General features: G+C 33.2%; 1 protein-coding gene across 1 annotated transcript in view; it reads right to left on the bottom strand.

Moving 5' to 3' along the window:
- Positions 1–6,638: 6,638 nt before the first annotated feature.
- The window catches only part of LOC106462538 (protein amalgam-like), a 51,866-nt gene continuing 32,565 nt past the window's right edge, over positions 6,639–25,939 (bottom strand). Inside the window, exons 5-8 of the mRNA XM_022389842.1 lie at positions 23,628–23,915; positions 18,969–19,046; positions 16,364–16,438; positions 6,639–6,722 (exon numbers count right to left, since the gene is read on the bottom strand). Coding sequence (XP_022245550.1) covers positions 6,697–6,722; positions 16,364–16,438; positions 18,969–19,046; positions 23,628–23,915 — 467 coding nt within the window. The 3' untranslated portion in view covers positions 6,639–6,696. The remainder of the gene's footprint in view (positions 6,723–16,363; positions 16,439–18,968; positions 19,047–23,627; positions 23,916–25,939) is intronic.

Here is a 25,939-nt window from a genome sequence, read left to right as displayed (position 1 = left end):
ATACGTATAAGCATGTCCATGAAACGGAATAAAATCCAGGAACAAGAGCTTAACTTCAAACATATCTGGATAACAAAGTCACTAAAAGGTTCGTTCAGGTGTATATATATATACAATTTTTATCATGGTGACACTTTCCTTATAAAGTCATATTTTAGTCCTTTTTTTCATCGCCAGTTATCTATCCTGCCTTGAGTGACGTCATCGTCGATATCACGTTTGATAAAAATATCATCACCTTCTATTCGTGATATAACTTATCCTTTGTTAATAAACGAATTGATTAAATACATAGGTAACATAAGTAAGAACGCGAGTCGTTTAAATCAGTTGCTGAGTTGATATTTACAAAATTCTTACTTAAACAGAATATAACAGATGATTCTGTGAGCAAAAACGAGTTTCGATACCCGCGATAGGTGGATTTGAGAGATTAGCGTGACCAGACTGTGAAACCGAGAATTTCTTGTTGGCGGCTCGTTTCGTACTTTACTTCTGGTTTGCAAATATTAGTGTTTTATTTACAGTTTGTATATACTAGTGTTTTATTTACAGTTTGTATATACTAGTGTTTTATATTTAGTCTGTATAATTTATAGCTTTTATTTCCATTGTGTATACATTAATGTTTCGTTTCCAGTCTGCATATATTATTGTTTTATTTTACGTCTGTCTATATTGATGTTTTATTTCCAGTCTGTATATATTATTGTTTTATTTCACGTCCGTCTATATTGATGTTTATTTCCAGTTTGTATATATATTATTGTTTTATTTCCAGTCTGTATATATTAGTGTTTTATTTCACGTCCGTCTATATTGATGTTTTATTTCCAGTTTGTATATATTATTGTTTTATTTCCAGTCTGTATATATTGATGTTTTATTTCCAGTTTGTATATATATTATTGTTTTATTTCCAGTTTGTATATATTAGTGTTTTATTTCTAGTCTGTATAATTTTAGTTTTTATTTCCATTGTGTATACATTAATGTTTTATTTCACGTCTGTATATATTATTGTTTTATTTCCAGTCTGTATATATTATTGTTTTATTTCACGTTTGTATATATTATTGCTTTATTTCTAGTCTGTATATATTAGTGTTTTATTTTCAGTCTGTACATCATAGTGTTTTCTTTCTGGTGTGTATATATTGATGTTTTATTTCTACTTTTGATATATACACATACAATATGTATGTGTTAGTGTTAAATTTCGAGTCTATATATATTAGTGTTTTATTTGAAGTTTGTATATATTGGTGTTTTATTTCCAGTCTGTATATAATAGTGTTTTACTTTTAGTTTGCATATATTAGTGTTATATTTCCAGTGTGTGTACATTAATGTTTTATTTTCAGTCTGTATATATTATTATTTTATTACAAGTCTATATATATTGATGTTTTGCTTCTAGTTTATATACATTGGTGTTTTATTTCCAGTTTGTATATATATATATCAGTGTTTTTTTCCAGTCTGTATATGTTATTGTTGTTTTTTCCACTCTGTATGTATAATTTTTTATTTCCATTCTCTATAATTTCTGGTTTCATTTCCAGTGTATGCACATTAATGTTTTATTTCCAATGTGTTTGTGTTAGTGTTAAATCCAGTGTCAATAATTAGTGTTTTACTTTTAGTTTGTATACATTAGTGTTATATTTCCAGTGTGTATACATTACTGTTTTACTTCCAGTTTGTATATATTAGTATTTCCAGTCTGTATATATTATTGTTTTATTTCAAGTTTATATATATATTTTGTTTATTTCCAGTTTGTACATATTAGTGTTTTATTTCCAATGTGTTTGTGTTAGTGTTAAATTTCGAGTCTGTATATATTAGTGTTTTACTTTTAGTTTGCATATATTAGAGTTATATTTCCAGTGTGTATACATTAATGTTTATGTCGATTTTATATATATTGATGTTTTATTTGCAGTCTCTCGTAATTTCATAAATGTATTCTGAAACTTTCGGCACACGTCTTTGTCTTCATTACTACAATACAAAAATATCTGGAATGGTACTCCTAGTGTACTCTAGTAGACAACTGTAGCATTAGTATTATTACTATTACTCAAAGGCCGAATAATCATTAAAGAATAAAGATATGCTATTTAAAATGCTGTATAAAACCTATAGATAAGATGTAAGCTTTCAAGATAACTTTAAAATGAAATTGTATTAATCGGCACCACATTACAATGAAAAAAGTAAACAAATGCAGCTTCAGGATAGTAAAGTCTGAAATTATATGGAAATATTTGAAATTACTGCAAAGGAAAAATAATTGTGTTTTCAACTATTCAAGAAAACTGACTTCATTCGAGCATTAATAGATAACTTCTCTTGGGTAGAACAAGTGAATGTCAAGTAGGTCTACAGAGGTCTAAGTACGATATATTAAACAGATTATTGAGCCTCACCACGTCGTTACAGTACATGTCTCCACGTCTGGAGGCTCTATATAGAAACCATGCATATTGCAACAGACATGCTCAACTCTTTCATATTTTAAACAAACATAAATATTACTCTTTCATATCCTTCTGTTTTTTCTATAGAATCTTAATTATTATTTTTTTTATTTCTTTAATTTTGTATTTTGTTTCTCTTTTCTCGCTTTCTTTGACATTGTCACGAAAATGCAATCAGTCGGATTTAGTTTTGCATTCTCAGTTTTCTGTCAACTGATTTGAGTGATTAGTTATTGTCTTAACTTAAGTGAAAACAACTGACAAGCCAGCGCTAATCTGGTCTGCACCGATTAGCAGCGCTGCGTAATTAAACTTTTCGAACAAGTCAAGATTTCAATTTTCTTACTATAAAGACTACATAACTAATGGTAATAGCAAAATATAAGGTTCGAGCTGACCACTCAACACTTCTGCCATATAAATGATACAGTAAATTTCACTAAACGGTCAAGAGAAGCTTCATATGCAGCGAGCACTATTGGCTGTATTCCCTTCTTATGGTCAAAGCTCTAAATCGTAGATGACCATCCCTGAAACTTAGGGTTCTATTACTTGCCCATTTAAGCCATGTTGCATAAGGCAGATAGTTGCAAACTTCTTACATTTAGGCCATATTGCATAAGGCAGATATTTACAAACTTTTAACATTTAGGCCATGTTGCATAAGGCAGATATTTCCAAACTTCTTACATTTCGGCCCTGTTGCATAAGGCAGATATTTACAAACTTCTTACATTTAGGCCATCTTGCATAAGGCAGATATTTACAAACTTCTTAGCTCCGAGACCACTCAAAACTTTAGCATCTGTGGCTGAGGATCTCCACGAGATAATCTAATAGAAATATTATATATATTAGGCATTCCGAGATACCTTTGTTTCATTGTAATTTCGTTTAAAAGATAACCCACGACATTGTATAAACATATCTATTTATCTATTGCTATAAAACTGTAGCTGAAAATATTACGTTCTCAAACCCCCCACCCCACTGTCCCAAGTGTTACAGCGGTAAGATTGAGGCTTATGATAATAAAAATCGGGTTTCTATATCCGTGGTGGGCACAGAACAGATAGCCCATTTGTAGCTGTTTGCTTAACTGCAAACAACTTAATTTCTCCAGCTTCTGGGTAGTTTTTGAGAAAGTGTTTCCACATGTGTTGAGGCCATCTCGCGGAGAAATTTTAGTCTGTGATTTCCAGTATTGGAATTACTGGCACAGGTACTGTTAGAGTTAAAAATTAAAGATACAAATTTATGAAATTATTATACAAAAATCCTTCAGTAATATGAAGATTTTTTGTATTTGTTTACTCGATTTATAACGTTTGTAATACACAGTTTAATCTTTTGAACTTTATGTTAGAACTAAGTACCATACAAAGAATCTTGAATTTCAAAAAACTATTTGAAATAAATAATGACTGTGAATTAATTTTGTATTTTTTTTTGCCACTGATGGTATAATATTTTTAGTGTCATACATTTTTCTGCAATGAAAGAAAATATTTTGAATATTGGTTTTATTTGACTCGTTATGGATTACATCGTAGTCTCGAAATTATATTTTTATGTCTATACAGGAGTGGATTTACTAAAAACAGAACAATGAGATACTTATGGGTGAAATACATTTTACAACAATACATAATTGTGGTGTTACTTACAACAAATATCAAATAACAACCATGTTACTGACAATATTTTACAACAATACATAAGTATGGTTTGTTATTCAACAAAACTCCTTTCAGTTTGTTTCAAATCACTGATGCTCAATAGAGACATGTACTCAAATCACGTGTATAAAACAAGCACAAATATTTCTACGAGATTGACATAGAAAGCTCGTTATTTACTGATACATTCTACAATATATGATTTTAACCTACTTTATTGTTTGTTTATCTATTTCTAATCAATTTGAGCATATTAATGTGTACACAATTAAGTGTATAAAGAAATCAAATTAGCATCTTCCACTCCCGAAGTGAGCACATCATTAATCTTTGACCCCATTGGAAATGAAAATTTTTAAACCTAAAATTTTGGAATAAAACCGATGTTCTTGAAAGAAAATTTTATTCTAGTTGTCAAAGTAAGTTAATTATTTTTGTTTTATTAAATCAAGTCCAAATGTCATTTGTGTCCATCATGACAAAGTGGATAGCTAGTCCATTAACTGTGATTTACTTTGAGCAGAAGTCGTCCATTTAGTTAAGTTTCCTTTGAAATTATTTTATTCTTTGCAAACATAAAACATAAAGATCTCCACAAGATACCGTTGTTCATAAACATACGACGCGTCACGTGACGACCTCGTGCAGAATAGAAAGAACAGCACAAAATCCGCACATGAATGTTGATGATATACAAATTCGGCCATCTCCTATGTGTCCACCTGTTGTGAAAAATATAATTATTATTTCTATTTATTATTATTTTTAATCAGTTAAAGTTTAAACCAACCACCTTTAAACCAACATCTTTATTCATTCATGAAAACGTAGCTTTATTTAAAGAAGAAACACGGACAGTTAAATAGTTAATTAAAACATGCGATTAGCAAAAAGAATAGGAAATTCTATTTAAGAAAGCACTGGAGAAAATTAACTCCAGACTAGGCCACCAGGGGTTTATCATTGCGACGATACATTGGTATTTTTGGTATACAATTTTTTTGTTTGCATTTCAGAATGTTTCACTCTCTTAACTTCTGGTTTTATTGTTGCATGAATTTTGATACTATTATGGTTGTCATCTAGTTTGTTGCCTGGTTACAGCCCCCGAAAATGTTTCTTGGCAATATTTTCAAATAACTAGATGTCAGATAATCGAAATTTTGAATATTTCACTTGCAAGAAAGTTGCGCTCCATATAGTTAATAGTCATCATTATTATAAGAGCTTCAAGGTATAATAGTCATCATTATTATAAGAGCTTCAAGGTATATAATAGTCATCATTATTATAAGAGCTTCAAGGTATAATTGTCATTATTATTATAAGAGCTTCAAAGTACTGTTACGACAGCGGAAGTCACGCGACGCTGGGAGCATGCGCGCTGGAGTTTCTCGAAGGATCATAAATTATCGGAGAAGACCGAGTTTGTTCAGGACGTCCTCTTTTTTAGTATATAAGCCTGGCGAGAAAAGTCAGCGGGATTAAAAATATAGATAATTGAGTCAAACGAACAATAGGCACCGCTATGATTTATAGCGTGTGTTAAAAAGGTTGTTAAGTTTAAAGTGTGTGGAAATTCTGCGTATTACGAAGTTTGTATCGAGAAAGAATAAACTAGTTTTAATCAAGAAAAAACTTGTATCGCTGAGGTTTCTCGGAAAGAATTTATACCGGAAATTAACAAACGAGCACATACGTAACAGTATAATAGTCATCATTATTATAAGAGCTTCAAGATATGAGAAGCAAGCTTTACACAATTTACAATCTCACAGAGTGCAGAGAAAAACCCATCGTAATCGTTTTAATATGCTTAAAAGCATTAGGGTAAGTTTAGTGGGTTAAAGTAGTTTAACTTACTTTTCACATCTTTAGAAAAACAACTATCTCTAGTTTCCAAAGATTTTTCTAATCTTTCTTCGTCACACGGACAACTAGTTTTGAAATCATTCCTTAGTCTCAGTTTGATACATTGCAGGGAGTAAATTTAAATATTATTTAGGTAAACGTACAATCTGAAAAATTAAGTAAACAGTAGAGGTAAATCATATTTTACATGCTGTATTTCGTGAGTGCAGTTGTGTTTTGTTCAGTGTTTTTTGTTTTTTTTTTCATATGACTATCGAGCATTTTTAACACTAACGAAAAAATAAATTGATTACATAACCAACCTATTTTACCAACCTGAAATCCTTTACGTAAGAGAAAAAACAATTTAATAACGCACATGTAAGGAATAAGTTAACTTTGAGGTGATGATGCGAGATGTTCAATTCCAATATCTGTAGACACACACACTTACCCGATTCTTCCTCCTGCTCTTTGATTTGATACTTTTACTACCACGAACGTTTGGTGTATCAATATCTGTAGACACACACACTTACCCGATTCTTCCTCCTGCTCTTTGATTTGATACTTTTACTACCACGAACGTTTGGTGTATCAATATCTGTAGACACACACACTTACCCGATTCTTCCTCTGCTCTTTGATTTGATACTTTACTACCACGAACGTTTGGTGTATCAATCATACAACGGAGAACTCTCCTCTAAAATAAAAATTGAAAAGAAAATAGTAAAATGAATAAAAGCAAATAAGATATAAATATATTTTAGAACATCGTGCCCCCCCTCCCCTTAGTGGCACAGCAGTATGTCTGCGGACTTACAACGCTAGCAACCGGGTTTCGATACCCGTGTTGGGCAGACCACAGATAGCCCATTGTGTAGCTTTGTGCTTAACAACAAACAACAACAGAACATTGCGTAGAATTGTGAATAACTGGTCTGTGGTAGTCAGGTGCACTGATGTCTGTGTTACAGTATCCGCAAAACGCAGGTTCTGGAAATGTTTTACAGAGTAATATTTCCAACATAGACAGCAAAGGTAATATAAATACAAATTGATAAGATCTTTATTCATATAACATTGTATTTCTTTATTTAACTGGCCATCTACTTATTGACAAATATACAAATTTACATATCCAAAGTGTAACTTTGGCTACGTGGGCTCTGCAGTATGTTGTTTGAGCACACGTATTAAAAAGAGCATGCGCAGAATACTGTATATAATAAGTCATTCTCTTTTTTAAAACTATTAAATTTCTAAGAATAACAATTAACTCAAAACTTTCGTGGACTAACCATATTAGTAATATACGTAAAAATATGAATCAAATACTATGTTTTCTAAAAACGATTGGAGGCTATCAAAAAGGATGGAACCCTGAAACAATAGTACACATCTATAAAGCTTATATCAGACCCGTCATCGAGTACGTTTGTATGGTCCTATGTAATATGTCCAACCCTCTATATGATAAAATTCAAACACTACAAAATCTTGCATTAAGAAGAGCTTACAGGTTACCCATATACACACCATTAGTATACCTAAACTCAGTTAACTACCCATGTACACACCATTAGTATACCTAAACTCAGTTAACTACCCATGTACACACCATTAGTATATCTAAACTCAGTTAACTACCCATGTACACACCATTAGTATATACATATATATGGGAAAGTAGTTTTAAACCACATCTTATATATATATGTAGACAGCCTTAGTTCCTCTAGTTAGTAGTTCAAGGGACAGCAGTAGACAGCCTCAGTTCCTCTAGTTAGTAGTTCAAGGGACAGCTGTAGACAGCCATAGTCCCTCTAGCTAGTAGTTCAGGGGACAGCTGCACACAGCCTTAGTCCCTCTTGTTAGTAGTTCAAGGGACAGCTGTAGACAGCTCAATTCCTCTAGTTAGTAGTTCAAGGGACAGCTGCACACAGCCTTAGTCCCTCTAGTTAGTAGGTCAACGGACAGCTGCACACAGCCTTAGTCCCTCTTGTCAATAGTTCAAGGGACAGCTGCATACAGTCTTGTTTCTTCTAGTTAGTAGTTCAAGGGATATCAGCATACAACCTTAGTTCCTCTAGTTAGTAGTTCAAGGGACAGCTACACACAGCCTTAGTCCCTATAGCTAGTAGTTCAAAGGACAGCTGTAGACAATAAAAAAGATGTGATTCAACATACATGAACGTAGCCTGCACTCTACTTATTCGTGTCTCTTATATCAAGAACGTTAGGCTAACCAAGAGCGTTTACCTTGCGACTACACAGCTGACCAAACGGGTTATATTGTTAATACTAGGCTTAGCCATCTGTGCTTCTCGGATGAGATAGGAAAAGTAAAAGTAATGTATTTGAAACGAACAGTGGTAGACATAGGTGTATGTTTATTGAAAAAAGTGATGATTCATGTCTGTAGATATTAGCGATACCAATTAAAAAAATGGTAGGTCATATAGAAGGCTTGTTTTTACAAGTGAATTGTAAATAAAAGCTGGTGGTTACAAATGTGATTATATATAAGACATATTTTTACTTGTTAATAACAGCTAGTGGCTACTAACGTGGTCATATATAAGACTTGTTTTTACTTGTGAATTGTGAATAAAAGCTGGTGGTTATTAACAAGGGCACTATAAGATTGTCTACTGGATAATTAATGCAGATACAGATAGGATTGTTGCTAGATGTGTCTTATAGACGATAATGCACACGATAAAAATCTGAAGAACGAGAATTGGTAATAGAGTTTAAAAAGCTAAAGCAGACCCGGTAAATACCAGAATATAAACTCTCAGAATATTACAAAGAACCCAAGGTAGAGTTATTGGATCGAAGCCACAATAATAATAAACAATTTAAACGGCCGTTAGTGTGTGATAATATATCTCATGAAAATGTTAAAACAATAATTATGGCGGAGACACGCTTAAGTGTTTGTTGTTGATTACAGACAGCAAACAGAAGAACAAATCGTGGAAAACATTTAAAAAAATGTGTTAGAAATCTGCTCAGCATGAAACTTACATTTTTACTAAATAATTCATATTTTTGTTGTTGTTACTAGCATGGAAAACATAGTTTTGTGTAGTTAGGGTAAGATATAAAACCATATTATTGTTGATGTTACTAGCATGGAAGAGATAGTTTTGTGTAGCTAGAGTAAGATATAAAACCATATTTTTGTTGTTGTTACTATCATGGAAGAGATAGTTTTGTGTAGTTAGAGGAGATAGTTTTGTGTAGTTAGAGTAAGATATTAAACCATATTATTGTTGATGTTACAAGCAGGGAAGAGATAGTTTTGTGTAGCTAAAGTAAGATATAAAACCATATTATTGTTGATGTCACTAGCATGGAAGAGATAGTTTTGTGTAGTTAGAGTAAGATATAAAACCATATTATTGTTGATGTTACTATCATGGTAGAGATAGTTTTGTGTAGCTAAAGTAAGATATAAAACCACGAAATGTAATATGTTTGTTGAAAAGCTACACGAGGGCTATCTGCGCTAGCTGTCCTTAACTTAGAAGTGATAGATTAGATGGAACACAGCTAGTCAGCATCACCCACACCTAACTGTTGGGCTACTCTTTTGTTAAAGAAAAATGTGTTTGGTTTGAATTTCGCGCAAAGGTACACGAGGGCTATCTGCGATAGCCGTCACTAATTTATCAGTGTAAGCATAGAGGGATGACAGCTAGTCATCGCCACCCACCACCAACTTTTGGGCTACTCTTTCACTCTTTTATGTTTGGTGGGACGGGGATTCGAACCCGTGATCCTCAGATTGGGAGTCGAGCGCCCTAACCACCTGTAAAGTAAAGTTAAGTGTAACTTATAACGCTCTCTCAGCTGAAAGGGCGAACATGTGCGTTGTCGGTATTCGAACCCTCGACACGCGGATTACGTAATAAAATCATTATTCGTGTGTTTCCGGAAACAACACGATAGATATTTATGACTGGATATTTGAAATTTTAGAAATAATTCTAAACTTGAAAAAAATGCATGTTTTATTATATAAACATTTAACTTAATCATCCGATTTTAAATTTATTTTATGAAACTAAACACCCACAATTTGTTTCAGATACTGAGGTAATGCTAATGAATTTTGAAATATATGAACAATTATTTGGCTGCTGGATTTGTGCTTGTTAATTTATCTGAGTGCTAGTTTATTCATGAAAGCGTTAGCTTGTTACTAAGGTTTTATATGACACTTGATAACTTACACAGATTCAATAACTTACACAGATTTAATAACTTACACAGATTTACAGGACGCTCGACTCGCAATCTGCGGGTCGCGAGTTCGCATCCCCGTCCCACCAAACATGCTCGCCCTTTCAGCCGTGGGGGCGTTATAATGTGACGGTCAATCCCACTATTCGTTGGTAAAAGAGTAGCCCAAGAGTTGGCGGTGGGTGATGATGACTAGCTGCCTTCCCTCTAGTCTTACACTGCTAAATTAGGGACGGCTAGCGCAGATAGCCCTCGTGTAGCTTTGCGCGAAATTCAAAACAAACAAACAGATTTACAGAGTTTTTGAATTATATGTGTATCATCAGACACAAAACTCAATTTAAAATAAATCAACATTCACAACCCTATACTTGTAGGTCTTTACTCACAGATACGTAACACCCTGCAGCACTTGGGTTTAGTTCCCGTTTTAGACTCGAAGTTCGATGATAACGAAAACTTAGAAGCTTCGAGTAAGATGGCGTCAACAATATTACAAAGCCTAACACAAGGTACGACTCCTTCAGAGTCACACAACGAAACTTGTCATAACTATCGCTTTTAAAATAATTAACACCGAATTGAATATTAAATAACTAAATAGAGTAAATAATGACATTAAACTGAACAGTCTTGTATATCTAACATCCTTAAACTAGGCATTTTACCCCCAATTATTTCAGTCTACCCAGCCATATGATGGGTACCTGCTCTTAGCTGTGGTTTAATCTGCGAGGGGCTGGCATTCTGTTCATAGAGAATGTGTCACCGCTTGTGCCATCTGGACATGAGAGGAATTTAACTAACCAAGATAAGGGTATATATAAACAAGGAAAACAGACGTTGCGAATGAAGCTATTCCCTGATATGTGAAAGCCCACAAAGTTTCTAAAGCCTCATTAAAGTTTATATACTTGTGAGTTGGACCTATTCTCGGTTTAGCAGGTTGTAGTTTTTCGGTAATGTAAGCATAGATTAATAAGATTAGAAACTTAAAACAGACATAAAACTATTTTCAAATGTAATGTTATAAGATTTTCCTGTCGCTTCCGGAAGCGTAACCCAAACCCAAGGAGAGCAATATAAATAAGAATCACTAAGGCGTCTCCTGACCAACAATAGTTTATCCCCAGAGTCTCCATCATGAAAGTGTTTTAGGATTCGAAGAGCAGTGTCTTCCAACCCCCTTTCCACGATCAAAAGCGGAACCCTGATAAGCAAAATCAGAATAAATAAATACATGAAGCGTGTAAGGTACTTCAAGAAAACAGACAAACCTGGTGTAAGTCCAAATATAGATATATTGTAATGAAAGAGAAAGTAGAAAAAGTACTGGTTTACAAAGAGTAGGAAGAGAAATGACACCCACTGGTTAACAAAGTGTAGAAATAGTAATGACACGCACTGGTTAGCAAAGTGTAGGAATAGTAATGAACCCACTGGTTAACAAAGTGTAGGAATAGTAATGACACCCACTGGTTAACAAAGTGTAGGAGGAGTAATGGTATCAACTGGTTTACAGATAGTAGTAGGAAGGGTAATGACACCCACTGGTTAACAAAGTGTAGGAGGAGTAATGACATCAACTGGTTTACAGATAGTAGTAGGAAGGGTAATGGCACCCACTGGTTAACAAAGTGTAGGAGGAGTAATGACATCAACTGGTTTACAGATAGTAGTAGGAAGGGTAATTACACCCACTGGTTAATAAAGTGTAGGAGGAGTAATGACACCCACTAGTTAACAAAGTGTAGGAGGAGTAATGACATCAACTGGTTTACAGATAGTAGTATGAAGGTAATGACACCCACTGGTAAAACTATTAATGCATCGTTGGGATAAATTATGCAACGTCAAAAAAAGAGACATTTCTCACTTACTGGTAAGTAAAACACTTTATATTCTATTTTGTCTTATTGTATTAATCTTAGTAATACTGATATCACATTCTTAAAACAAAATATTGTCTTAACTTTGTAATCTTCGTTATTCTCTGAGTAAGAAAGAACAATATTTTAACGTTAGTTAATTGGTATAAAATTTCTAAAAGGAATGTCTATCGGTGTGACGGAGGTAGGTCTTCGGACTTACAACACTAAAATCAAGGGTTCGATTCCCCTCGGTAAACACAGAAGATAGCCCGATATGGTTTTGCTTTAAGAAAACACAAACACATTCAAAGTGATATATACAATATATGGTACGTTTATAGTTCGATTCCCGTCGGTAAACACAGAAGATAGCTCGATATGGTTTTGCTATAAGAAAACACAAACACACTCAAAGTGATATATACAATATATGGTACGTTTATGAAATGCATATATTATTAAATTTCTTTCAGTAATTTCACACTCAAGAAATAATATTTCATTCAACCATGGTAAAATTGTTTTCGTCTAATATCTTATGATCAGTTAGGAAGTATATAGACATACTGTTGCAGGTCCTTTCAAATCACTTCTATCTTTGTCGATCGTTCTCAGTATGATGGTTGTGATTATGCATTGTAGACACCCCGATTTTCACTGTAACAAGCTTCTAGATGTTCCGATGTTGATTGATATCTAGGGTCAGCTTTTAGCAGACCACAGGCACCAAACAAAGCAACGATCACTGGGGTCACTGTGATAGTTTATTCGGTCATATTTCTCTCGTAAATTGACTCTATTGGGTCACTGCGAAAGTTTATTCGGTCATCTCTCTCACGCAAACTGACTCGACTGAGTCACTGCGAAAGTTTCTTCGGTCATCTTTCTCACGCAAACTGACTCGACTCAGTCACTGTGAATAATTCTTCGGTCATCTTTCTCACGCAAACTGACTCGACTGAGTCACTGTGATAGTTTCTTCGGTCACCTTTCTCACGCAAGCTGACTCTATTGGGTCACTGCCAAAGTTTCTTTCTCATGAAAACTCACTCGACTGAGTCACTGCGATAGTTTCTTCGGTCATCTTTCTCACGTAAACTGACTCTATTGGGTCACTGCAAAAACTTTTTCGGTCATACTTCTCATGTAAACTGACGTTAATTTTAATGTGTGACTGGAAATTTGTTAAATTTTGGGTTTTCAAGAGTTGTTAACTTCAAAGAGTTTTTTTTTTCTCGAAAAAACTGAGAGTATGTTTTTTGTAAGCGATGATGAAATAGGACTAGTTCAAAATATATGATAGTCAGAAAACAACTGAAAATGTAAAGTACATGAAAGTGTTTACAATTTGGTGCCAAGAGCATCTTTAATAACCAATGAGGAAGGGGGTTCAAAGAATTTCAAAATTTCACACCTTTTTCAGATTGGACATGCGACAAAGTAAATGTGAAATAAAAGCGAAGATAGCAAATGAAAACTTACCACCCTTCCACCATTACAGGTGTATCTTACATGGCTTAAAAACGCTTACAGGCTAATAGAGTGTAATAATTGGGACTTTTATGGATTACATGCACCTGGAGTGTCGAAGTGGAAGATATATTGCAGTAGATGTTGGATGTACACGACTGATTTAGATAGTTTATATAGTGCGAGTGTTAAATGTGCTTATTTTTAGAAGAGATAGTTTATCACAAGTTTGTTTACGTAACTGTTTACGAATCATACGCTGTGTAGTTCAGGTGTTGCGAATTGGTGATTGTTGTATTATTGTGTCATGCTGCTAGAACATTCTAAGATTTTCTCGTTTTAATTGAGTATTATTGCATCATAATTTCTCGTAGCGTGAGGAACGTTCTAGCCCCCTGTCGGGCTATAAATAAGTGCACAGTAGAGAAGAATAATTTGTCTTGTCAATTGTGTTCTGTGTGAAATTTGACAAAAAGAGGACAATTGCAGTGATGATTTTAAAGTGAAATTATCACAGACTGTGTTGTAATAACAGAGTATAGAAAACATAATTTTGTTTTGTCATTTGTGTTCTAAAGTGATTGAACCAGCCTGTGTGGAATTTGACGAAATATATTATTTTAAAACAAGTGGAATGTGTGCTGTTTGTTTATTGTTAAAATTTATCGTCAACAAGTCCCAGACACCTACTGTAAAGAATCCGGCCTATACATAGAAGTACACAGTGGAATAGAATGTGCTAAATGTGAAATTTATACATGTGGAATGTAGAAGTGGAATATTTTTGAATAAAGCAGTCACTAATGCTCTGTACATCTTAACTTTTTAATATCATGAAAGGACTGCTAACTTTTCGAACCTTATATTTTAGCCTCTCATCCTGTCATAGAAAATTAACAAAATCCTGCTACATACATCAGAAAATTTTTAATAACGTCAATCCAACTAAAAACTCCCAGCTTTCTACTATGTTGGGCAAAGAAGATTAAATCAGGGTTCTCAATTTCTTCGAAAAATCCTTTAAACTAATCTATGAAAACATCAAAATACACTATCAATAAATTCGACAAACCCATAAGAAAACAGAACAAATTTTAACACTCTACAGACCAGAACTGAATAAAACGCAGCTAAGATCCAAAAACGTCATCCATTCCCGGCCTTAGGCAGATAGATCACATAAAAACTAAAAACTCAGAACGATGCATGATGCAATCTCTCAACTTAGAAAGTCCTTAAGAAGTTCTAAACTGCGATATATTTGATACCTGGTGGGTTTTCAAACCTTATCTACAGAATTTGTTAGTTTAATATTTTAGTACCTTTTGTATTGTACAGAATTTTATTCACATTTTGTTTCTTTGTCACTGTGTTTATCTCTTTTTAAAGCTCGCGATATTTCCCGCTGATTTAATGCTGTTGGTAATTCCGAAGGTTTTCGTTAATAAGTATTTTATACTTGAGGCTGCAAATGGTATTTATAAAGAGTGACAGTAAGAGAGATGGATATAAAAACAGACATATAAATAAAAATTGACAGGCGCAGGTATACCTATATATATTACTTTAAAATCAATCTTTCACTTTCAGCGGGTTTCCTCTGACAGTTAACTTACTGACAGTATTGATCTGGTTTAACGCTGTCTAAAAATGTTCAACCACGATGCTGGCTGTTAAAATGTAAGTTTAGTCTTTACTTTTCGTTCCTATTGTAATCTATATTTTTCTCACTGCTCATAGGATTACATTATCTATCTATCTATATATGTATATATATATATCTAATGGATAACAACTAAAAAGATCAGAAGCTAGTTTTGTGCTGTTTTTTTTTGTTTGTTTTTGAAGATGAATATGTCACATGATACATGGGTAAAACCCATTAAACTAACCAAGAAAGACAGCTACAATCTTAGTGAATGATACATGGGAAAACCCATTAAATTAACCAAGGAAGACAGCTACAATCATAATGAATGATACATGGAAAAACCCATTAAATTAACCAAGGTAGACAGCTACAATCTTAGTGAATGATACATGGGAAACCCATTAAACTAATCAAGGAAGACAGCTGCAATATTAGTGAATGATACATGGGAAAACCCATTAAATTAACCAAGGAAGACAGCTGCAATATTAGTGAATGATACATGGGAAAACCCATTAAATTAACCAAGGAAGACAGCTACAATCTTAGTGAATGATACATGGGAAACCCATTAAACTAATCAAGGAAGACAGCTGCAATATTAGTGAATGATACGTGGGAAAAACTCATTAAATTAACCAAGGAACACAGCTGCAAGCTTAGTGAAATTGTTTATAATATTTCTTAATGTCATCTACGTATAGAGTTTGTTTATTTGTTCGATTTTCTTAGTTGATTTTAAACATAACGCTACAATGGGCTATCTATGCTCTGCCCAGGTATAGAAACCTGAATTTTAGCATGTAAGTTGTGAGACTAACTGCTGAGCCACCAGAAGGCTTCGTATAGGAATACAGCTAAATAACATTTGATACACAAATAAGGAAAAGATCTTTCGTTTCGAAAGATGTAGATGTAATAAAAAAATCAATTAATTAGATAATTAGTGTTAGAGGGGAAGTTACGTGGTAGATGTGGAATGTTTAATTTCAACATGTAGTCGGGCATGCAGAAAGATAGCTAAATAGGTTTATACTTTAGTTTATTTTTAATACCGAATTCCTTACTTCAAAAACTCGATACGAAGAGTATATCTACCTTTAGCAGCTTGACGGGGTTCTTTAGGGAAAACGACATGGTTCTCCTCCTCTTCATTATGCCCATTCAAGTCGTCTGTAAATTATGGATTTTTTTTATTTTGTTTATCTCAACATATATAATAAAACTTAAGTAATAACAACTTTTATAATCCTTACATTCAATTGATATATCACCAGTCTTGTACAACCATTTCCAAGAGTCATGATTTCTAACAGAGTTAGCTTATGACTTAATTCTACGAATAAAGAGTTATAAGCGCGTGTTATATATTGTTATCACGTTGTCTAAAAATACAATTGTAAAACGTTTCTCGTTCGTGGGTAACACCTTGAAGATGTTGTGTTACTTAATATTTGTGTTTAGTTTACATTTGATTTCACATTAAAATTAATCTGAATGAATTTTTGAGGTTAGTGAATGATTTGTTTCAAACATGATTATAGTCACCTTTAAAAGAACACAATAATTAAGAACACATAATAGACGTGCAACTGAACTCCTCTATCTGTAGAACGTTAACTCACCCTAGTGGTAGTTTCCTAACAAGGTTATACCTTCATTATTATATCTCATCCTTTAATCGATTTTATTAATAATTTCGTTGTTAAAAAAAATATTAATTTGTTTCAAACACCAGAGGGATCTCTAAATATATCACCATACCCATTCTTTCTATTACGGTCTGGAAGGAATTGTACACCTGTAGGTCAGCGGGAAGTTTACGGATTTACAACGTTAAAATCCGGGGTTCGATTCCTCACAGTAAATACAGTCCAGATAGTTCATTATGTATTAAGAATACAACAATAAACGGAATATTCAGCAATACACAAGACAGATGAGTAATTAGATATGGAAATATTTTGTTACACCGAAGGAAAAAAAAAACTATCGTTGAAACTACTAACAATTGTGTAGCATTGAGTAAAAAATAAAATTTTTCTGATAAAAAGAAAATCTTGAAGATAGCTTTTATATGAGGAAACATCTGTTAGCTGAGTTCTTGCACAGGTCTTAAAATATAACGTTGATAAACGGAAACATCGGCACATTTAGACATGTAGATCTTGAAAGTCGAGTTGTTCAAAACTTGAATAGCGTTGATAACTGGACCAATTGTTGGTTGAGTTGTTGCAAAGCAAATATCTGCTGAAGCTTTTCGCCAGACACTAATCATAGCAGAACTGTCTGGTAAATGATCTATAGGAAATAGTACAGCTTATAAAATGAGTCAGATCAACGATGGCCGGTAAGGCAATCACTGATTAGCATGTCTTTAAGCCAATCTGGAAATGTCACAGACTTGCTGAAGGATGTGTAGATCGTATAAGAATTCTTTTTGGCGTATTAGTGTCTCATAACTCTAGCTGTATCAGTGTCTCATAACTCTTGCTATAATAGTGTCTCATTTACTCTAGCTGTATTAGTGTCTCATAACTCTAGCTGTATTAGTATCTCATAACTCTAGCTGTATTAGTATCTCATAACTCTAACTGTATTAGTGTCTCATTTACTCTAGATGTATCAATGTCTCATTTATTCTAGCTGTATTAGTGTCTCATAAATCAAGCTGTATTATTGTTTCATTTACTCTAGCTGTATTAGCGTCTCATTTATTCTAGCTGTATTAGTGTCTCATAGCTCTAGCTATATTAGTGACTCATAACTATTGCTGTATTATTGTTTCATTTACTCTAGCTGTATTAGTGTCTCATTTATTCAAGCTGTATTAGTGTCACATAACTCTAGCTATATTAGTGACTCATAACTCTTGCTGTATTATTGTTTCAGTTACTGTAGCTGTATTGATGTGTCTCATTTAATTTAGCTCTATTAGTGTCTCATTTACTCTAGTTGTATTAGTGTCTCATTTATTCCAGCTGTATTAGTTTCTCATAACTCTAGCTATATTAGTGACTCATAACTCTAGTTGTATTAGTATCTCATAACTCTAGCTATATTAGTGACTATTAACTCTAGCTGTATTGTTGTTTCCTTTACTCTAGCTGTATTAGTGTCTCATTTACTCTAGCTCTATCAGTGTCTCATTTACTCTAACTGCATTAGTGTCTCATTTACTCTAGCTCTATTAGTGTTTGATTTACTCTAGCTGTATTGCACAGTAACCTCTATCCTTGTATTTGTAACCCCAATTGGGTATGGCGCTATACTTACAGAGATGTTGAGTTATAAAATAAGAAGGAAACATTTATGTGAGACATCTTTCAAGTCAATGGCCATATCACTTTCACATTGATGTCAAAATTTATGTAAGACATCTTTCAAGTTAGTGGCCCTATCACTTTCACATTGATGTCAAAGTTGGTGATTTGTATTTTCTTTGTGTCATTTTTCAGATGTTATGAGCTACATATTGGATTTTAAAAGGATGATTTAGTCTGACCAGTACAACCTATCTCCCATACCCTGTTCATAAACCTATAGAAACAATTAAAAACATCATAAAGTAAAAAAGAAACGCTTTAGTTGCTAAAAATTCAGAAGCTTGTTTAAAATTCAACACTATTTAATATCAACAAGAGATACATAAGTAGGAAAGAAATAATTCAATTGCACAACCCAGCTCTTCCAAAATACTTACTTTGGGGACCGGTCTCTAGCGAAATAGAAGACATCCACTGAATCGGGAAGGTAGGTACTGGTGTTGGACGTGGAATATCTAATAAAACGAATAACGTATATAACGTTACATAAAGAATATAGATACTTTAACCCGATCACAATCAGTACTTGGTGCTAGGCTATTCTGTATAGTTATGCAAATGAATTAGCCGAAATTAATAAAAGAAATATTTTCATATTTTCTAGGCTTAATTAAGTTCCATCTCTATTTAAAAAAAAGAAAATGTCAATAGAAAGCGCTGAAACTTATCTACAATAGCTGGTTTAGGGTCGTGGATAACGATTTTCCGGCTCAGTTCTGTTTAACAGTTCTCAGTGGCAATTTTTTAACGTTCGCCTTATCGAGATAATCCTGTACTATAGGCGCATTGTGAGCAGTGGCATTATCATTCTGGAACATAAAGTTATTGCTAAACCTTTCCTAGCATATGACAGAAATAATGTCTCTATGTGATGCCAGTAAGAGGAGCCATTGATGTTTCCCTGGAGGATATGAAGAACAGTTTTTCCACCATGATGAGTAGCTGCCCAAATATGTACTGCACCACCTACTGTGTTTTTCCTGTGGTAAAAAAAAAACAGTCTTCTCTCCTTATTTCTCCAGACAAACGACGAACACGAATCCTACCATCAGCTTTAAGAAGCCGGAAACAGAACTCATCTGAAAAGATGACATGTTGCTAGTGTCCTAACTGTAAGTTGCATTGCTGTCTTTCCCAAGTAACGTTGTGACGGTGGTTAATTTTGGATAATATCGATTTACAGATAGCTCTTTTTGCAAAATAACCTTGTTTGGTTAGTCTCCTATTCAATGTTCTTCTGGATACCCTGAAATGAATGTGTTCGTGGCATTCCTGTTGTAAGGTATTGTAAGACATATTAACCTGATTAAAACACAATCATCTCGGGCTACAGTTTTTTTCGGCATCTACCAGTAGACTTTCCTGGAACAAAGTTTCTTGTAGTCCGATGACGTTTCAGGATTCTCGATACAGTACACTGAGGGTACCCTACTGTTCTGACAATGTCGGTTTGCTTCATACCATTTCTGGACAGTCCAACAATTTGACGGAAATAACTTCTGGCACGTGACGAGACACGACTCTATACCGAGTACAGAGAAATTGTCTGAAAAAAGCGTTGATCTGTTTCAAAAATAGTATATCAAAATCACATCCTTTTATACAACGAACAAATGATCAAAACAACTTATACATACCATAATAACATCTTTGTCCGATCATACGCTACCTTCTCTGTTACTACTTGGGCATTTACTCAATAACTACTCAATGTATGTAGATAATAGCATCAATATAGAATAGTATACAAACATTTTGACCCAGACTATAAAACCAAAGACAATTGAGTTTTAAAATTAAAAAAAAAATAACATTATTTATCCAATGCGGATTTAGATCCTGTGGTGGGCACACCAGAGGTAGCCCATTGTGTAACTTTGTGCATAAGAACAAAAACATATATCCAACTATGGTGTCTTCGCACTGGAATTCTCTATTTAAATAGAGGTCAATTTCGAGTGTTCAACAGAAGTCACATACTCTCAAAACGCCATCTACGAGTTTGATAAGTCCTCTCCCAAATTTTTCTATTATCATTATTATTATTATGTTTGACATTCTGTCAAAAAAAAAAAAGAAACACTCGTTGATTTCAAGCAACTGTCACCAAATTTGGGATTTCTGCCACAGGAGAGTAATACTTAGCTAAAACAAAATTTTTAAAGACTTAGGAAACCAAAATCCCTGCCACTAATACTTAGTAAGAAATTAAAAACCTATTAGCGATTAGAAAATTGTTTCCAAATTATATAGTCTAAGCAATCCAGTGCAGATATGTACATTTTAACCTAATACTTGTCGAGTAGACGTCAATTAAAGGTAGTCATAGAAACCGTATCCATGGTAAACATTCAGGGACATATATTGAGGTGTGAATAAGCTTTTTCTAGAGGAAAATTTGTCGAACGAGAAATAATAAACAGAAAAAAGCGATTATTTTTAATTATAAATAATACTAAATCGTCTTATTACACATAACGTAGTTATTTTAATTACAGCAATAAAATTTTTACTAGTTTTCACACAATATGTTATTAATTTATTTTCTTACTTTTCATTTTTACAGGCATTAATACTGTACGTGACGTAGCAATTTATCTAAAACGTTCAGCTGCTTTAAGGTTACATTGTCGGATAATTTTGATATATAAATAAATATTTCATAATTTTTATTAAATTTTTTTAATAAATCAAGAACTCCTTGAATTCAAGTAGAAAGTTTGGTGGTAGAGGGTGTTTTATTAATTCTAGGGGAGGACGCCTAATTAATACAATCCACGGTCTTTTCATTACGGTATTCAACGTCGTGATAAATAATGTAGATTTCTTCTTATTCTAAGCCTAGTATTCTTTAGAGCTAAGCACAAACAAAATACAACTGACAAATTACATAGAAGTAAATGAAACTTATTAGATAAAGTACCACGTTAAAATATATGATTTTATTAACCTCCTTTAGAGCTGGAAAGCTAGAGGATTAATATAATCACATATTTTATCGCGGTACTGCAATCTGTAAGTTTCTTTTTTACGTTAATCCATCATTTGAAATGAGTTAAAACAATATTAAAAAGATTAAAAAAAAGAGCCACCTGTTCAGAAATACTTTAAATAGCAATTGCTTATAATACCGTATAAGGAAATATAACTGAGAAATTAATGGTATCAACATTACAAAAAGAAATTAGACACAATATACGTTTAAAATTCTTATGCAGGGGTCGAAGATGGATAATATTTTATAGTAGCTGTTTCAATGTGTTCAGAAGATAGCAGGTCTCCAAATACCTCGTGATAATAGCTGGTAACAACATCTTGTGGTAATAGCTGGTAACAATATTATGTGACTCTAGCTGGTAACAATACCAGTTAGTATCACAAGATGTTGTTACCAGCTAGTACAACATGATATTGTTACCTGCTAGTACCACAAGATATTGTTATAAGCTAGTATCACAAGATGCTGTTACCAGCTACTACACAAGATATTGTTACCAGCTAGTATCACAAGATGTTGTTACCAGTTAGTACAACATGATATTGTTACTAGCTAGTATCACAAGATGTTGTTACCAGTTAATATCACAAGATGTTGTTACCAACTAGTCTCACAAGATGTTGTTATCAGCTAGTACCACAAGATATTGTTACCAGCTAGTGTCATATGATGTTGTTATCAGCTAGTACCACAATATATTGTTACCAGCTAGTGTCACATGATATTGTTACCTGCTAGTACCACAAGGTATTGTTACCAGCTAGTATCACATGATATTGTTACCAACTAGTGTCACAAGATGTTGTTACCAGCTAGTACCACAAGATATTGTTACCAGCTAGTACACCATGATATTGTTACTAGCTAGTATCACAAGATGTTGTTATCAGCTAGTATCACAAGATGTTGTTACCAACTAGTACCACAAGATATTGTTACCAGCTAATATCACATGATATTGTTACCAGCTAATACCGCAAGATGTTGTTATCAGCTAGTACCACAAGATATTGTTATCAGCTAGTGTCTCATGATATTGTTACCAGCTATTATCACAAGATGTTGTTACCAGCTAGTACCACAACATAACAACATCTTGTGATACTAGCTAGTAACAATATCATGTTGTACTAGCTGGTAACAATATCTTGTGGTACAAGCTGGTAACAACATCTTGTGACACTAGTTGGTAGCAACATCATGTGATACTAGTTGGTAACAGTATCTTGTGGTACTAGCAGGTAACAATATCATGTGACACTAGCTGGTAACAATATCTTGTGATACTAGCAGGTAACAATATCATGTGACACTAGCTGGTAACAACATTTTGTGATAATAGCTGGAAAGAATATCATTTGACACTATCTGGTAACAATATCTTGTGGTACTAGCTGGTAACAATATCTTGTGGTACTAGCAGGTAACAATATCATGTGACACTAGCTGGTAACAACATTTTGTGATAATAGCTGGAAAGAATATCATGTGACACTATCTGGTAACAATATCTTGTGGTACTAGCTGGTAACAATATCCTGTGATACTAGCTGGTAACAATATCTTATTATACTAGCTGGTAACAGTATGTTATGATAGTAGCTGGTAACAATATCTCGTGATACCAGCTGCTAACAATATCTCGTGATACTAGCTGGTAAAAATATCTTGTGTAGTAGCTGGTAACAACGTCTTGTGATACTAGCTGGTAACAATATTTTGTGGTAGTAGCTGGTAACAACATCTTGTGGTAGTAGCTGGTAACAACATCTTGTGATACTAGCTGGTAACAACATTTTATGATACTAGCTAGCAACAACATCTTGTGGTAATGTACATAAGTTTTCATTGGGCTACAACTTCTTGTAGTTTTAACTCGTTAGAAGACATAAAGATATACAATAACAGGCGAGAAAAACTCGGGTTAATAGATTAAATAAGTTTAGAAAGGAATATACAAGATGCAGTCGTAAAATTGACATGAATAAGAACGATTTGAATAAGTCAGTTGATAACATTGTGGAGAAAGAAATAGTACCATAGATGTGGATCTCTCCCTCTGCTTTACCAAGACTATTGTTGACAGTACACTTGTATATCCCAAAGTCAGTAGACTGGACATCTCGGATTCTTAGAACTGTTTGAATTTTATACTCTTTGATTGCTACGTCTATTTCATATTTCTTTCCCAATGAAATATCTTTTCCATTCTCCTTCTTCCAAACAATGTTCGGGAAGGGCAGAGCTTCGATACGACACTCCAACAAAACTGTATCCCCAAGATGAGCATGAACTCGTTTGTCTTCCACCGTGACCTCCGGCGGGACTTGAAAGGAAATAAAAAATGATAGGATAAGTTCAAATTGAAACAGAAAATAATTATAGTCGTAAATATATAGAAAGGACTATTTGTACACAGACATTCCTAAGTTTGACTTAGCGAACGGCAAAATCAAGCAAATAATAATGGGTGGAAAAATGAAGTAATCTTGATATAGTCCAAACCAAAATCTCTAAAAAAATTACTATTTATTACAAATAATTGCTTACATTAATTAGTTAATAAGACACTTTGGCACCTATATCCACAATATTTTAATATGTTAACTTAAGTTAATACAAGAGTCTGGTTAGTGTATTATTAATCTGCCATACAAAATATCACAAATTCCTCTAAATGAGAAACGCTATCATAACATAAAACGATCTAATCTACAAGTAGATACATTATACGTCATAAGCCTAATCACAGCTGAAATGAAGTTTTTATCATCTTAACTAGCATATCTACTTTGACGAATTCATTATTATATATTTATTTTAATATCAACGCTGTTTAGATTAAGTTTATATTTTAAAACATGCCCAGCTTATACTGTTATACTATTCTCCAAAGTTGTAGATGATTCTCGAAAGTGTGAATCAACAAGATATGTATGTACGTAAACGCTTAATGTAGCGTTGTATTGTTATGTAAAGCTTCCACACGCCTATAAATATAACCAACGTGCCGCGCCAAAAGAGAGTATATATTATTAGTTTGCTATAGTCAGTGTGTTATAAACTTTGGAAGCTATAACTATGAGTGGTAGAGTGTATATTGCTTATAGTTGCCTTTTTGCTGACCAAAGTTAACCAATATCTATATAAGATCTGAAAAATATCTAGCATTTATGCTATAGCTATTCCAAGTGGGGTACGTATTCCCAAACAACAGTTAGAACACCCGCCTGTGGTACCTGAGCACGTGTGCCAAATTTAGTCATGGCAGTTTGTGAGTGAAAATAGTTTCAAATATGGAGTCCCGCATCCCGAGAAGGGGGTCAAGAACAAAAAATATGGTATTATATTCAGGCTTAGCGACACTTTTATAAGTAGTATTATTAATTAGTAGTAATTAAAAAAGATCACAATTCTAGTGTAAACAATGTTATCATTACCCCTTGAAGTTAGCGCTTTGTACATTAATTCGATGTTCCTTTAAAGAGCTTAAGTACAGGGTGAAACAGGAATTACCAGCCAAAAATAGATAATTTGTATCATCCATACATAATAACACAGGCAAGAATTAACATATAGCAATATATGTTTATAATTATTCAATCACAACTGAGTTTCATTTTGTCTGTTAAGATTTTACTACACTGTGTTATTATATATGGATGATGTAAATACCATCCCTACTATCATGTTTCCATTGTTTTTGAATAATTGTTATTAGCCACCCTTATATTTACTCCTTTTTAAAAGTTTTTTTTTTTTTGCTTGTGAACATAGCATTAAATTTGTTAGTTTCGTAATGTAACATAATAGTCTATTATACAATGCCTTTTCAAGTATGATTTTGTCAACTTGAAGGACATAAAAAATCGATACATTAAACAAAATTATAGATAAGTATTTAATAGTACTATATGGTAAGTTACTCTAAACAATAATTTATATTATATTAACATCTTGTTTAATAACGAGTGAAAGTACAAGGGTTAGGAAAGTCATAAAACACGTCATTACCACGTCAAAGAAGAGGTTCTTATTATTACCTTAGAAGGTGGAACTGTGTGAATGTTTACTAGGAATCACAGGATAATTTTGCAATATTTCATAGAATATACAACTTTAAAGAAAATATAATGAAAAATGTCAAGGAATATACAACTTTAAAGAAAATATAATATAAAAGTGTCAAGGAATATACAACTTTAAAGAAAATATAATATAAAAGTGTCAAGGAATATACAACTTTAAAGAAAATATAATGTAAAAGTGTCAAGAAATATACAACTTTAAAGAAAATATAATGTAAAAGTGTCAAGGAATATACAACTTTAAAGAAGATATAATATAAAA

Source organism: Limulus polyphemus, unplaced genomic scaffold, assembly GCF_000517525.1.
Source record: "Limulus polyphemus unplaced genomic scaffold, Limulus_polyphemus-2.1.2 Scaffold1194, whole genome shotgun sequence".
Taxonomy (NCBI): domain Eukaryota; kingdom Metazoa; phylum Arthropoda; class Merostomata; order Xiphosura; family Limulidae; genus Limulus; species Limulus polyphemus.
Note: the sequence above shows the minus strand (reverse complement) of the source record. Positions and strands in the feature narration are given on the sequence as shown.